At 41.8% G+C, this 16,123-nt stretch overlaps 1 protein-coding gene across 3 annotated transcripts in view; it reads right to left on the reverse strand.

Annotated features, from left to right (window-relative positions):
• ttc7b (tetratricopeptide repeat domain 7B) overlaps positions 1 to 16,123 on the reverse strand; it is a 477,499-nt gene that overhangs the window by 275,853 nt on the left and 185,523 nt on the right. For all 3 annotated transcript variants that reach the window (XM_063045085.1, XM_063045099.1, XM_063045092.1), the window contains one exon: positions 8,574 to 8,652. In XM_063045085.1, the coding sequence (XP_062901155.1) occupies positions 8,574 to 8,652 (79 nt within the window). The remainder of the gene's footprint in view (positions 1 to 8,573; positions 8,653 to 16,123) is intronic.

A 16,123-nucleotide genomic window follows, 5' to 3' on the forward strand; every position in this document is an offset into this window, starting at 1 on the left:
GTAAATGTTGTTTCCTTGTTTAAGATAGGGAGCAGAGATAATGCAGGACATTATAGACCAGTGAGTCTGACTTCAGTGGTGGACAAGTTGTTGGAGAAGATCCTGAGAGGCAGGATTTATGAGCATTTGGAGAGACATAATCTGATTTGGGATAGCCAGCAAGGCTTTGTCAAGGGCAGGTCGTGCCTTACAAGCCTGATTGAATTCTTTGAGGATGTAACAAAACATATTGATGAAGGTAGAGCAGTGGATGTAGTGTTTATGGATTTCAGTAAGGCATTTGATAAGCTTCCCCATGCAAGGCTCCTTCAGAAAGTAAGGAAGTATGGGATCCAAGGAGACCTTGCTTTGTGGATCCAGAATTGGCTTGCCCACAGAAGGCAAAGGGTAGTTGTTGATGGTTTGTACTTTGCATGGAGGTCGGTGATCAATGGTGTTCCACGGGGATCTGTTCTGGGAACCCTTCTTTTGTGATTTTTATAAATGACCTGGATGAATAAGTCGAGGGGTGGGTTAGTAAGTTTGCTGATGACACAAAGGTTGGAGGTTTTGTGAACAGTTTGGAGGGTTGTCAGAGGTTACAGCGGGACATTGATAGGATGTAGAACTGGGCTGAGAAGTGGCAGATGGAGTTCAACACAGATAAGTGTGAAGTGGTTCATTTTGGTAAGTCCAATTTGAAGACAGAATATAATATAAATGATAAGACTCTTGGCAGTGTGGAGGATCTGAGAGATCTTGGGCTCCATGTCAGTAGGACACTTAAAGCTGCTGTGCAGGTTGACAGCGTTGTTAAGAAGGCATATGGTGTGTTGGCATTCATCAACTGTGGGATTGAGTTCAAGAGCCGCGAGGTAATGTTACAGCTATATAAGACCTTGGTCAGACCCCACTTGTGTTCAGTTCTGGTCACCTCACTACAAGAACGATGTGGATACTATTGAGAGAGTGCTGAGGAGATTTATGAGCATGTTGCCCGGATTGGAGGGCATACCTTATGAGAATAGGTTGAGTGTACTTGGCCTTTTTCCTTGGAGCAACAGAGGATGAGAGGTGAGCTGAAAGAGGTATATAAGATGATGAGGGGCGTTGATTGTGTGTATCGCCAGAGGCTTTTTCCCAGGGCTGAAATAGGTAACACAAGTGGGCATAGTTTTAAGGTGCTTGGAAATAGGTATCAAGGGGATGTCAGGGGTAAGTTCTTCACACAGAGTGGTGGGTGCGTGGAATGAACTGCCAGTGGCGGTGGTGTAAGCAGATACAATAGGGTCTTTTAAAAGCCTTTTAGATAGGTACATGGAGCTTAGAAAAATAGAGTGCTATGTGCTAGGGAAATTCTAGGCAGTCCCTGGAGTAGGTTACATGGTCAGCATAACATGTAATGTGCTGTAAGTTTCTATATTCTATGTAATTCAGTTTCGGGACCATTCTCATAAACCTCCTCTGGACCATCTCCAATGCCAGCACATCCTTTCTTAGATACTGGGCCCAAAACAGAAAAACCTACAGAAAATAGTGAATACAATCCAGTCCATACCAGAAAAAGCCCGTCCAACCACTGAGTAAGTCTACAAGGAGCGTTGCCACAAGAAAGCAGTATTCATCATCAAGGACCCCCCACAATCCAAGCCAATCTCCCTTTGCACTGCTGCCAATGGGAAGGTGGCACGGAAGCCTTAAGTCCTACACCACCAGGTTCAGGAGCAGTTCTTGCCCATCAACCATCAGACTCTTGAACCAGCGTGGATAGCTTCATTCACCTGAACTCTGAACTGATTCCACAATCTACAGACTCACTTTTAGAGACTCTACAACTTGTGCCTTTAGTTTTTTTAAATTAATTTTATTTATTTGTTTGTTTGTTTATTTTATTTTATTCATGTGTCTATTTTTAATCATATATTTTTGTACTTGCACAGTTGGATTTCTTTTGCACATTGGTTATTTGAAGTACTTGTATGTAGTTTTTCATTGATTCTATTTAATTTCTTTATTCTGAGAATGCCTGCAAGAATTTGAATCTCAGGGTATTTTATGGTGCCTTATGGTACATACTTTGATAATAAATTTACTTTGAACTTTGAAAATTGCTCACAATTAAGGATACCTATAAAAGACACATAGACATTTATATGTTGATACTGACAGTTGCAATACCATTGTTCTTGCAAATCACAATGAATATGCCAAGATGTGCAATGGACCAAGAACAGAGAACACAATTTATCCCAATTAAGAGTTAAAATCCCTTATGATTTGTCAAGAGGAAGAAAGAGTTAAGATGGATGGGCATGGACTAGGAAAATTTGGCAACATACAGTGTATTGTAAAAGTATTTAGCCCCCAGCCCTTAGTTTGCATAAATGAGTATTACAACCAGGGACTTTGATCAATTCAACTGACAATTTTTATTTGTGAATCACACGCTTCTTTTTTCACAATAGAGTCCAAAAAACAGGGAAAATTGTAAAGCATGAAAAACTAAAAATTCAAAACCTGTAATGTCAGCACTTCAAAAGTATTCATCCCTCTTTGCTCAGTACTTAGTTGAACCACTTCTCGCAGCTATTACAGCCAGTAATCTTTTTGAATAAGTCTTTATTAGCTTTACGTAATATGATGGAGCAAGGTAAGTCAATTCTTCTTTGCCAAATTGCCCAAGCTGTGCCAGGTTAGTTAGGGAGTGGCAGTGAACAGCAATCTTGAGGACTTGCCAGAGATGTTCAATCAGTTTGAGGTCAGGACTTTGGCTGGGCCACACAAGGACATCAATTTTCATAATTTGAAGCCACTCCATGGTTGCTCTGGCAATGTGCTTTGGGTTGCTGTCCTGCTGAAAGATGAACTTCCTCCCCAGTTTAAGCTTTCTGGCAGAGGCTAGCAGGTTTTTAATCCAGGATCTCTCTGTATTTAGCAGCATTCATCTTCCTATCAATCCTGACCAGATTACTAGTCCCTTTGCTGAAAAGCATCCCCATAGCATGATGTTATCTCCACTATGCTTTACAGTAGGGATGCAGTTACCTTTATAGTACTGATGCGCAGTATTAGATTTAGGCCACTCGTACAGCTTGGTGTTGAGGCCAGGAAATTCCACTTTAATCTCATCCGACCACAAGACCTTCTTCCACATCTTAATAGTATCTTCTAAGTGACACTTGGGAAAGTCTTTACAGGCAAGGATATTCTTTTACTGTTGCCAAGGGTTCTTCCTAGACATTCTTCCATAAACACCCTTATTTATCCAAAGCCTTAGAGATTGTGGAGCCACAAACGTCATCTCCAGTTGCAGCTCATTCAGAGTGATTTGACGTCACAGTAGCCTCCCTTTCATATGCCATTCTTCTCCAGCAACTAGTTCAGAGGAGAGCCTGACCTATGTCGCTCAACAGTTTCATATTTTTTCCTCTTTTTCACGATGATCTGCACTGAGCAACAAAGTACAATATGTTTAGTGCCTTGTACCCTTTGTCAGACTTGTGCTTCCCTATTATCATTTCCCTGTCTTGTCTTGAATGCTCTTTTATCTACATTTTGGTTTTGTCTTTTGAAAATCTACTATACTCTTGGACTTTACAGAGATAGTAGGTATTTATGGTGATCCTTCAATTTTCTACATCAACAAATTGGATGAATTGGTACGGTAATACAGTATATTTTGAATCTGAGGGAAGTTAGCATATCAATTACAAAGTGGACAAATACATTTTCAGTCTCACAATTTTGGATTTTAATATTTAGTAAATTGTCGACAGGTTTTGGAACTTTATTTTATTTTTTCATGATGCACTATGTTTCGTAGTGGTGATGGCCTCTGTCGGTCGTGGTTGACCATGGGTACATGCGCCTCTGGTAGTCACTGGTTTGTGGCCTCTCCAGGGCGCAAGCCGGGGCAGAGTTGATATGGAGATCTGTCTGTTGCCCATGCAGTGGGGTCCCCCTCTCCATGCTGATAACAGGTCCAAAGGAACGACGAAAGTTGATACAGTTTGGTGCCAACAGCATCGCAGGAGTTGCCGTGCCAGTGCTGGGTACAGCAGTCAGCTGCCTTCGGGACTCTGACTCCAGATTTTCCTCGGGGTTTACTCCCAAAGCCTTTCCCGTGAGCGGGTATAGCTGCAAGGCAGCGGTGGTTTGAAATCGGAGTTTTCCCTCTCCTAGATGAGCAACCATCCATGGTTAATGAGCCCCATCTGCGTGGAGCAACTGGTTTTAAGGTGCCAGTGGCCCACCTTTGCCCCTTCTCCTGTCAGTGAGAACAGCTCCACTGGGCATAAGAACTATGCCACACGTGAAGGCCAAGAGTTGGGCTTGGTTGTCAGAGGCTGTTTGAGACGCACGGTAACGTTTTGTAGATTAGCTCAAAAAATCCTACTTCAGCATATTGAAATTTAGAAAATGAAACGGTAAAGTATGAAAATAGTTGTAGGAGCTGAATACCCTTTCATTACATTGTATATTATGTTGATTGTGAATAAAGATAGAAATATTAAATATTATTTTGTGATAAAATTTAGGCAGCTCTATGCTGGAGGAACTCAACAAGTCAAGCAGCATATAGAGAGGGGAACAAACAATTCACCTTTCGGGCCAAGATCTGATGTCTCAGCCTGATAAATCAATGTTTTATTCCCCTCCATAGATGCTGCCTGACCTCCTGAGTTCTTCCAGCAATTTGAGTGTGTTGCTCAAGACTTCCAGCATCTGTGGAATCTCTTGTGTTTATGGGGCCACTCTATGACTCTAAATTAGGACCAGATGTTGGAAATACCAGTATGTAGAAGCAATAATATCTCTCTATGAAAAAAAAATGAACTAATAATCATTTTGGCAGGAGGGGAAAGGTGTTAATGAGATAATATTCAAAACAGTCAAAAGGGTGGCCCCACCACTGTCTGTAAGGACCTTCGATATTTGCCCTATGACCACATGGGTTTCTTTCATCTGCTCCGGTTTCCTTCCACATCCCAAAGATGTTTGGATAAGTTAGGGTTAGTGAGTTGTGGGCATGCATTGTTGGCACCAGAAGTGTGGCAACACTTGCAGACTGCCCCTAGCACATCTTCAGCCTTTGTTAGTTGACGCAAATGAGGCACTTCCATGTACATTTTGATGTACATGCGACAAATAAAATAATCTTTATCTTTTAAAATAAAAGGTTGGACCTCAAGCTAGAAGAGCTAACCCTAATGAATGTATGTATAGTAAACAAGCAAAAAGCAAAGGAAACCCTACCACCCCATCTCCTTTCCCCTTCCCAGCCCTACCCTCCCCTCACCCCTCCCGTATGTGCTGTTGAGGTCCAACCGCCCCCCACACTTAGTTCAGCTGTCGGTCTGTTCTAAATACAACAGTAATGATTGCCAGATTTTTTGAAATTCCTTGAGTCTGTCCTTGATAACGTATTTTATTTTCTCTAGATGCAGAGTATCCATTAATGCAGCCAGCCATTGTCTGAGTGATGGAGTTTCCTCCTTTTTCCAGAACATCAGTATGAGTTTCTTTCCATTAAGTATGCCATAGGTCAGGAGTTGTTGCTGGGTAGCCTGGAATTTATTTGACCTTGCAGAAGTTCCAAAAATTATTAAAATGGGGTCTGGTATTATCTGAACTTTTGGTACCTTCGATAGGACCTCAAATATTTGCTTCCAATATTCTTGTATCCTGGACATAAAGCATAACTATGTAACAAATTTGCCTCCGAGGACTTGCATTTCTCACACATTGGGGACACCTCTGGGAATATTTTATGAATCCTTACTTTTGAGTAATGTAGTCTATGTAGGATTTTAAATTGTATTAAACAATGCTTGGCATTGAAGGAACAGGAGTTGACATACTCCAAAGCCTCATTCCATATAACCTCCTCTATCTCTGTACCCAACTCCTTTTCCCACTCTTTTTTAATATTATCCATTGTTGTGTGACACTTGTTTTGTATGGCATCATACAGATAGGTGATGATGTGTTCTGTCCCTAACCATGATCTTATATTTGTTTCAATCTTGTACAGATTAGCATTTGAAAGCCTTACAGCATCGTTCCTGCATTATGTGTCATTGCCAGACTATAAGCATATTTAGGAAGTGGGTGGAGAATTGTGCTGTGTAGTCATTGTTCAAAAGCACCATGCATTCCTTCCTTTTGGCCTAACTGTTCACAGCATTAATAACTTAAGGATCTGCTTCCTCCTCTACCCCACTGACAATGTTAGAGAGGCAGTCACGTTCTTCACTGATATTACCACTCAGTAAGACTATAAGATACAAGAGCAGAATTAGCCATTTGGCCTACTGAGTCTACTCTGCCATGAGGTTAAAGGACTATATATATGTACAGTGCCTTTTAAAATACTTCCCCCCCACCCCGGAAGTTTTCTTGTTTTATTGTTTTACAACAGTGAATCACAGTGGATTTCATCTGACTTTTTTGACACTGATCAACAGAAAGAGACTTTTATGTCAAAATAAAAACAGATCTCCACAAAGTGATCTAAATTAATAACAGATATAAAGCACAAAATAATTGATTGCGTAAGTATTCGCCCCCTTTAATATGACACATCAAATCATCTCTGGTGCAGTCAATTGGTTTTAGAAGTCATATAATTAGTTAAACAGAGATCACTAGTGTACAGTAAAGGTGTTTTAATTGACTGTAGTAAAAATTCACCTGTATCTGGACATCCAACTGCTAGTGAGTCAGTACCCTGGCAAAAACTACACCATGAAGAAACAAGAATTCTCCAAGCTACTTCATGAAAAGGTTATTGAAAAGCACTAGTCAGGAGATGGATACAAGAAAATCTCCAAGTCACTGAATATCCCTTGGAGTACAGTTAAGTCAATCATCAAGAAATGGAAAGAAAATGACACAGCTGTAAATCTCCATCCTCTAAGTGATATTGTAAGAAGGGGATTAGTGAGGGAGGCCACCAAGAGACCTACGACAACTCTGGAGGAGTTTCAAACTTCAGTAGCTGAGATGGGAGAGACTGCGCATACAACTGTTGCCCAAGTGCTTCACCAGTTGCAGCTTTATGGGAGAGTCCAAAGAGAAAGCCACTGTTGAAAAAACTCACACGGAATCTCGGCCAGAGTTTGCCAGAAGGCATGTGGGAGACTCTGAAGTTAGCTGGAAAAAGGTTCTCTGGTCTGATTAAACCAAAATTGAGCTTTTTCAAACAAGTCTTCTTTTGCTGCTGTTATTTTGTAGCTTGTTGTGTTCTATGTTGTTCTGCTGAGTGTTGTGGGCATGTTACATTGGTACTGGAATGTGTGGTGAAATTTGAGGGCTGCCCCCAACTCATCCTCAGGTGTGTTGGTTGTTGACACAACGACAAACGTCACTATATGTTTCAGTGTACATGTGCTAAATAACTTTTAATCTTGAACCTTGGATCATTGCTGATTTATTTTCCCTTTTAAACCCTATTCTCCTGCCTTCTCCCCATCACCTTACTAATCAAGAACCTATCAACCTCTGTTTTAAATATATCCAATGACTTGATTTTCACAGTCATCTGCAGCAATGGATTCCAAGAATCACCACCTTCTGACTAAAGAAGTTCTTCTACAACACACAAAACGCTGGTGGAACACAGCAGGCCAGGCAGCATCTATGGAAAGAAGTACAGTCGACGTTTTGGGCCGAGACCAGCATTTTGTATGTGTTGCTTGAATTTCCAGCATCTGCAGATTTCCTCGTGTTTAAGTTCTTCCACATCTCTGTTCTAAAGGTATGCCCTTCTATTCTGAGGCTGTGCCCCTAGACTCTCCCACTATTGGAAACATCCTCTCCACAAGACGCAATATTACTTGAACCAAGAAGGCAGAAGACATTTGGTGCCTATGTGGCCAATTTACAGGTATGACAGGGCCTTCTGAAGGAACTGGTATGAGGAAGGGGGAGCAAGATTTGCAATACAAAAATAGAAATGTTTTTGATTCTATTGAACCAGTAGCAAGTGGTATTAACAATGGCACAGAGTACGATCACTCCACTAAAAAAAATTACTTACTCAATTTAATAATGGAGGAAAATTATAAAACAAGGTCCAAGAGGCTTGACAGAAGAGTATTCCTTAGGCCCCATATCTAAGAAAGGATGTGTCAGCATTGAAGAGGGTTCAGTGGAGGTTCATGAGAATGATCCCAGAAATGAAAGGGTTAATGTATGACGAGTTACTGGAAAGGTGGGGAGAATAAATTGGGATTATTCCCTTGGATGTTTGATGGCTGGCATAGATTTAGCATGCTAAAGTTCTTGTTTCTGTGTGGAATGACCTTTATCATGGATCAACAATGCCTACCAAAGTTGATGGTGTCTTTGCCAAAAGCATCTTGGTGCAGGTTCTCAGTGGTAATCTTCCACTGCGCTCCATAGGGAGCCTGGCTATGAAGCAAGCTGACACATAATGACCCTCTAAACCTATCAGGAGATACCTGGAGTTCTGTGCCCCAGAATACATGCTTGGAAGACAGACACACTTGGAGTTGCCAGCAAAAATCAGGATGCTTCAGCCTGGCATACCAAAAACAACCTCTCACCATGCAGCACATTTAGTCACTCACCATCCGCAGATTCTGTGTCGTCCTCGTTTCCACAGCTCTCAAAATCTCTCGAAACCGAGTAACGCCGCGTGTCAAGTTTCTGTATAATGAAATTAAGAAGAAATAATAAGCTTTTTGCAGCACAGTAGTGCAGGCGTTAGCAATATGCTGTTGCAGCACCAATGAAGGGTTCAATTCCATACTTTGTGTAACGAGTTTGTATTTTTTTCCTTGACTGCATGGGATTCATAGAATATAGAACAGTATAGATAGTACATGTTCCTCAGCCCAAGATCTTGTGCCTAACCTTTATAACTACTCCAAGATCAATCTAACCCTCCCTCCTACATAACCCTCCATTTTCCTCTGGGTACTCCGGTTTCCTGCTACATTCCAAAGCCATGAGGGTTAGTAGGTTAATTGGTAACTTGGGTGTAAATGGGCACATTAGGCTGGAAGAACCTGTTATCATGCTGTACTGTTAAATAAAAATAAATGTAATACTAAAAAAAAAACAAAAACATGTTTTATTTTAATGAGGAGTTCAATACTCTGAAACAACTGCTAATCAACTGAACAACACTAGGTCTTTAGCTGGTATTTCTAATGGTGATAATGGCTATAAAACCCAATTTTACATGTTATTCTGTATTCTGTTATTGTTTTATTTTGTTCTAACTCAAAGCACTGTGTAATGATTTGATCTACATGCACACTATGCAAGACAAACTTTTCAAAGTACCTTGGTAAATGTGATTATAATAAACCAATTCCATTTCCAAATACTTTACTGATAGTTTTCAAAGATGGAAACATTAACTTCCCCTGATTTAGCCTATGCATAAGTAATCCACTCTTAGTGGGTCAAACAGCATCTGTGGTGGGTAAAGGAATTAAAACCCGGAGAGTGGAGAGGACAGATAGACAGAACAAAGAGGAGATGTGGAGGGCTGACACAGGAGCCCAAGGTGATTGGTGGACTGAGGAAGGGTGGAGGATAATAGGCAGGTCAAGTCAAGTAGGAGAGGGGAGGGATGGAGTTGGAAAACTGCAGTAGGTTGATGATGGATGATAAAGGAAGAGGAAACTAAAATGAAAAGGCAGATGGAGCAGGGTGGGAAGAGGGGAGAGTGAAGTTGGATACAGCTGCTGGAAGGTGTTGATTCACCTACTGATGCTTCTTGACCTGCAGAGTGCCTCAACTGTCTGGTAACAGTGGGGTAGAACTTGTCCTTAAACTAGGTGATCTATAAAGAGTGATGCAGCATTAAATGATGTGACATAAAACCAGAAAATGTTGTAAATACTCTGCAGGTCAGGCAGTATCTGCAGAGATACAGATACAGATACAGTTAATGGTCATGATTGATGTCCTTTCTTTAGGCCTGGGAAAAATTAGACATCAAACAAAGTGACAGGGAGAGTCATGGAGAACTGAGGGAATGTCTTTGATAAGATAAAGTAGATTAAAAAGTCGGGCATTTTATCTTCTGCATAACCACCAATGGATGATGGCAGAGATGGAAGTCTAAACCGCTGAGGGAACAGAAGATTGAACACAGAACAATACAGCACAGTACAGGCCCTTTGACCCATGATGTTGTGCTGACCTTTAAACCTACTCAAAGATCAATCTAACCCTTCCCTCCCACATAGTCCTGCATTCTTCCATTCATCCATGTGCCTATTAAGAGTCTCTTAAATGTTCCTAATATACTGTATCTGCCAGGCAGGGTCCCACGTACCCACCACGCTCTATGTAAAAAAACCTACCTCTGACATCCCATAAGACCATAAAACATAGGAGCAGAATTAAGCCATCTGGCCCATTGAGTCTGCTCCACCATTCAATCATGGCTGATCCTTTTTTTAATCTCCTCCTCAACCCCAGTTCCCAGCCTTCTCCCCATAACCTTTGATGCCATGTCCAATCAAGAACCTATTAATCTCTGACTTAAATACACCCAAAGACTTGGCCTCCACAGCTGCATGTGGCAACAGATTCCACAAATTCACCACCATTTACTAAAGAAGTTTCTCCACATCTCTGTCTTGAAAGGGCACCCCTCTATCCTGAGGCTGTGCCCTCTTGTCTCACACTCCCCCCATGGGAAACATCCTTTCCACATCTACTCTGTCTAGGCCTTTCAACATTCAAAAGGCTTCAATGAGATCCCCCCTCGTTCTTCTGAATTCCAGTAAGTACAGACCCAAAGCCATCAAACACTTCTCGTATGATAACCCTTTCATTCCTGGAACATCTTTTCGAAGATGAGGGGCCCAAAACTGTTCACAATACTCAAGGTGAGGCCTCACCAGTGCCTTATAAAGTCTTAGCATCACACCCTTGCTCTTGTATTCTGGACCTCTTGAAAAGAATGCTAGCATGGCATTTGCCTTCCTCACCACTGACTCAACCTGCAATTTAACTTTCAGGGTGTTCTGTACAAGGACTTCCAAATCCCTCGGCATCTAAGATTCCTGGATTTTCTCCCTATTTAGAAAATAGTCTGCACATTTATTTCTACTACCAAAGTGCATGACCATGCATTTTCCAAAATTGTATTTCATTTGCCACTTTCTTGCCCATTCTCCTAATCCGTTTAAGTCCTTTTACTTTCCTCCAATCACCTTAAAATTATGCCCTCTTGTATATGCCCTGGTAAAAAGCTTCTAGTTGTCCACTCTTTCTATGTCTCTTATCATTTTATACACTTCTATCAACCTCCTTCAGTCCAAACAGAAGAGCCCAGCGTGTTGAACCTATCCTTATAAGCCATACTCTCTAATCCAGGCAGCATCCTGGTAATTCTCCTCTGCACACTCTCTAAATATATAGAATAGACAATAGACTATAGGTGTAGGAGTAGGCCATTCGGCCCTTTGAGCCAGCACCACCATTCACTGTGATTATGGCTGATCATCCACAATCAGTACCCTGTTCCTGCCTTCTCCCCATATCCATTGACTCCGCCATCATTAAGAGCTCTATCTAACTCCTTCTTGAAAGCATCCAGAGAATTGGCCTCCAATGACTTCTGAGGCAGAGCATAGTGCAGCATAGGAACAGGACCTTCTGTATCCTTCCTATAAAGAGGCAACCAGAAACAAACACAATACTCCAAGTAATACTTCAATTAGTTGAAAGTGCCCTGGATGTGAATTCTGTAAGCTTTTAAACAACAATCTTTGTAAAGATCTAGTTGTGATTTTCTTTGGTTGGAAGCTATGGTACATCGGTATGGATATCAGACAAAACAAATATGATATTATTGAAAGGTGGAGGGGATTTTGAGGAGACACAAGAGACTGCAGATGCTTGGAATATTTATTTTTACTGAGATACAGAGTGGAATAGGCCCTTCCAGCCCTTTGAGCTATGCCACCCAGCGATCCCCGATTTAACCTAAACCTAACCATAGGACAATTAACAGTGACCAATTAACCTACTAAGTGGTACATCTTCAGTCTGTGAGAGAAAACCTTCGAATTCCAAGGGGAGGACGTACAGACTCCTCACAAATGACACCAGAATTGAGCTCCAAACTCCGACGCCCTGAGTTGCAACAGCATTGTGCTAACCGCTACACTACTGTGGCACCACGCAAAAAGTGCTGAATATGGAGCAATGCACAAAGTGCTGAAGGCATCAGTGGGTCAGGCCGCATCTACGGAGGGAAATGGACAGTCGACATTTTACAGGTGAGATCTTTCATATGGCTGATCTCTCAATCCATCTGAAGGGCCTCAACCTGAACCATCGACTGTCCATTTCCCTTCACAGATGCTGTGGGACCCTGTGTGACACTCTAAGGTTTGGGTGGTATAACGCTGGCTTTCAGTCCAGTCATGTTGCATGAAGTCTGCATTTAACAAAAAAAAATTCAGCTTCACCCTGAACTTATCTGTCACCCCTGGTTTTGATGTTGGTGTGAATTCTTCACTTTAGAAAGAAATGTCTCCCACATTTCACAGCAGTGTATAACATTTCTTAATTCATTTTAATGAAATGAAATTTGGTATGGCTGAGGAGATCGGCATCTATTGCCCTACTGCCATTCAGAAGGAGGTGGCAGTTGAAACACCTCAGTCTTTTTGGTGAAGCTGCTCCCAAAGAGTTGTTAAGAAAGGAGTTCCAGGATTTAGACTTCAGCAGTGATAAACGATCAATGATACTCAGATTCAGATGAATTTATTTCTCAGAAGTACATTGAAACATACAGTGAAATGTGTTGCATGCGTTAACAACCAGCATAACCTAAGGATGTGCTATGGGTAGCCCATAAGTGTCGCCACACATTGTGGTGCCTACATGGTATGCACGTTATATTCAGCAGAACAACACAAGCAGCAACAACAACACCAATACTCACCAACCCACCCATGCCCACACACTGTGACAAAAAACACTCAGTAAATATACTCCTTACATGTACATTCACACACACAAACAAACATTGCCTTGTCATTCTGCTTTTGTTGCACTGAGTATACGCACTTCAGTGTCTTCCCTGATATAGTCTTAATGGGTCCTAAACCGAGCTGATTCACCATCAACGCTGCCCTCAACCGCATCTCTTCCATTAATTTATTCTCTGATGCACTCGGGTTGGCTTTACGGTGCCTTTCTGCCATACACGACAGTATATTCCATTTCTTTAGTGATGAGTATATGTTGTTTATATACTGTACTGTGTTTAAGGCAGATACTTCTGTTTATTTTGCAATACGATTGTAACTACATTGTGGGGTGCATCATATTCTAACTTGTGTACTATTAAGTTAACTTTGTGGATATTTAAAGATGGTAGGTCCTGGTGCCTAATAAACAGGGCTCTCCGCCCTCTGTAGGGGAGAGAGATAGGGGCTGCAACGATTGCAACTTCACACTGGACCAGAATAAATACAGTGCTATTATTATATTTTCTGTTAGACATCTTTTTGTAAATATTGGCAGTTTTCCTTCAGCTATTTTTGCTCATTTTTGTAAGTTTGACTTTTGGCGCACCTAATAAATACCCCTCCACTAAAGTGCTAAGTGACTCCAGCCATTTTTTCCTTTGGTCATAACCCACATTTTAGCATACAGGCAGCCCTTCAACTCTGGGGCTATGACCTCCTGTCCAAGTTCTGTGCTACAGTTTGGAGGGGAGCCTGCAGCTGGTAGAGTGAACTGAGCTTGTCCTTCTTGGTGGTGGAGGGTGAGATTGCGAGGTGCTGTCTGAGTAACTTGCCATGAGGGATTAGATTGCATTTTACAGGTGGCACTACTGCAGCCATGGGTGTGTCTGTGTCAGAAGGAATGAATGTTCAGGATTATTGATGGGGAGCCAATCAATCAGGTTGCTTTAGCCAGGAAGGTGTTGATAGATGTTGGAGCTTCACTCATCCAAGCAAGTAGAGTTTATGGAAAGGTTGAATGAGCTACAGCTTTTCTCTCTGGAGCAGAGGAGGATGACAGGTGACTTGATAGACGCATATCAGGTGATAAGAAGCCAGCATCTTTTTCCCAGGGTGGAAATGGCTAATACAAGGGGGCATAATTTTAAGGTGATTGTTGAAAAGTATGGGGGGCGGTGTTTGTCAGAGGTAGGATTTTTACACAGAGAGTGGTAAGTGTATGAAACTCACTGCCAGGTGTGGTGGTAAAGGCAGATTCATTAGGGGGATTTAAGAGACTCTTAGATAGGCACATGGATGAAAGATAAACAGAGGGTGCTGTGTGAGGAAAAGGTTAGAGTGATCTTGGAGTAGGTTCAACATCATGGGCCAATAGGCCTGTACTGTGCTGTACTGTTCTGTTCTAGCTTCACCATGTTGGAGCTTCGCTCATCCAAGCAATCATGCATTATCTATCATGGAAAAGTTGAGTGACCTGGGAATTTTCTTTTTCGAACAAGGAAGATGAGAGATGACTTGACAGAAGTGTTTAAGATAAACAGAAGCACACATAAAGTGGACAAGCATCTTTTTCCCAGGGCAGAAATGGCTAATATGGGGGGGGGGGGGCATAATTTTAAAGTGATTGCAGGAAAGTATGGAGGGATGTCATAGAGAATGATTGGTGCATGGAACACGCTACCAGAGGCCGTGGTAGAGGCAGACACGTTAGGGGCATTTAAGAGACTCTTAGGCACATGGATGTAATTGGGAAGGAAGTACAAAAGCCTTCGGACTCACACTACCAGGTTCAGAAACGGTTACCCTACAACTATCAAGATCCTGAACCAACCTGGATAACTTCACTCACCTGAACACTGAACTGATCCCACCATCTACAGACTCACTTTCAAGGACTCTTTACAACCCACATTCCCCAGATTATTTTCTTTGCACAATCTGTCCTTGCACATTGGCTGTTTGTCAGTCTTTGTTTATGTATAGAATTTTGTAAATTCTTTTGTATTTTTTATTTTCCTGTAAATGCCTGCAAGAAAAAGAATATTAAGGTAGTATATGGTAACATAAAGCTACTTTGATAATAAATTTTACTTTGACCTTGAAGGGTGGTGGTGGTGGAAGCAGATCTGATAGAGGCACCTAAAAGGCTTTTAGACAGGTACAAGATTATGCAGGTAATAGAGGGACTTGGATCAGGCAAAAGATAATTAATTTAATTTGGCATTGTGGGCCGAAGTATCTGTTCCTGTACTGATCTGTTCTATATTTTATATCAGAATCAGGCTTAATATCACAGGCATATGTCATGAAATGTGTTGTTTTTAATGATGGGCCATTAATGATGGATGCTGGGAAGGCTATTGCCCATGATGGATCTGACTGAGTTCACAACTTTCTGCAGCTTCTTTCGATCCTGTGCAGTTGCCTCTGTCCCCACCCCCCATACCAGATGGTGATGCAGCCACCGTCTGGACTGCGTTCATAATCTTTAAACTGGTCACCCCTCAGTTATCTCTTTCTTGGAGAAATATGTCTTCATTTCTGAAGGTGGTTCAGGGTTTTGACCTGAAACATCAACAGTTCCTATTCCTTCCACACATGCTGCTCGACCCATTGAGTGTTCCTCCAGCAGACCATTTTTCCATTTCTTCTCAAATTTGGTATTTAAGTAACTTAAATAATAGTATCAATTGAGGAGATAAGTTCAAAGGAGGTACGTGGGACAATTTAAAAAAAAAAAATTTACACATAGAGTAAACTGGAATGTGCTGCCAGAGGTGCTGGTGGGGTTCTGGTCAAGTCTGTGCTGAGCTGCTGTCTCCATTGAATTCATGGCTCTGTCTTAGTTGTTTTTAGGTTCATAAGGGAGGGTTTTGAGAACAGAGTGGAGAGTTAGGGGTCAGGTTATGGTTTAGGGACAGGGATGTTGGGGAGTTAGAGATCAGGCCAGGATTCAGATTGGAGTGCTCTAATGGTCAAAATTCCCATGGATGGACGTTGTGTCATCAAGTGCTATATGAAGACCAGCAGGAATGAGGGCTGGTGTCACCCCCAAGATGGCAAATCCCTCATCTTGGTGGGTTCCACGATCCGAGGTCAGTGCAGACAGGAAGTTGAAGGCTGGTGATCTCCTAGATCAGTAAGTCGATCCAGGAGGCCTGGAGTTCGTG

The sequence above is a fragment of the Mobula hypostoma genome, chromosome 1, assembly GCF_963921235.1.
Source record: "Mobula hypostoma chromosome 1, sMobHyp1.1, whole genome shotgun sequence".
Classification (NCBI taxonomy): Eukaryota; Metazoa; Chordata; class Chondrichthyes; order Myliobatiformes; family Myliobatidae; genus Mobula; species Mobula hypostoma.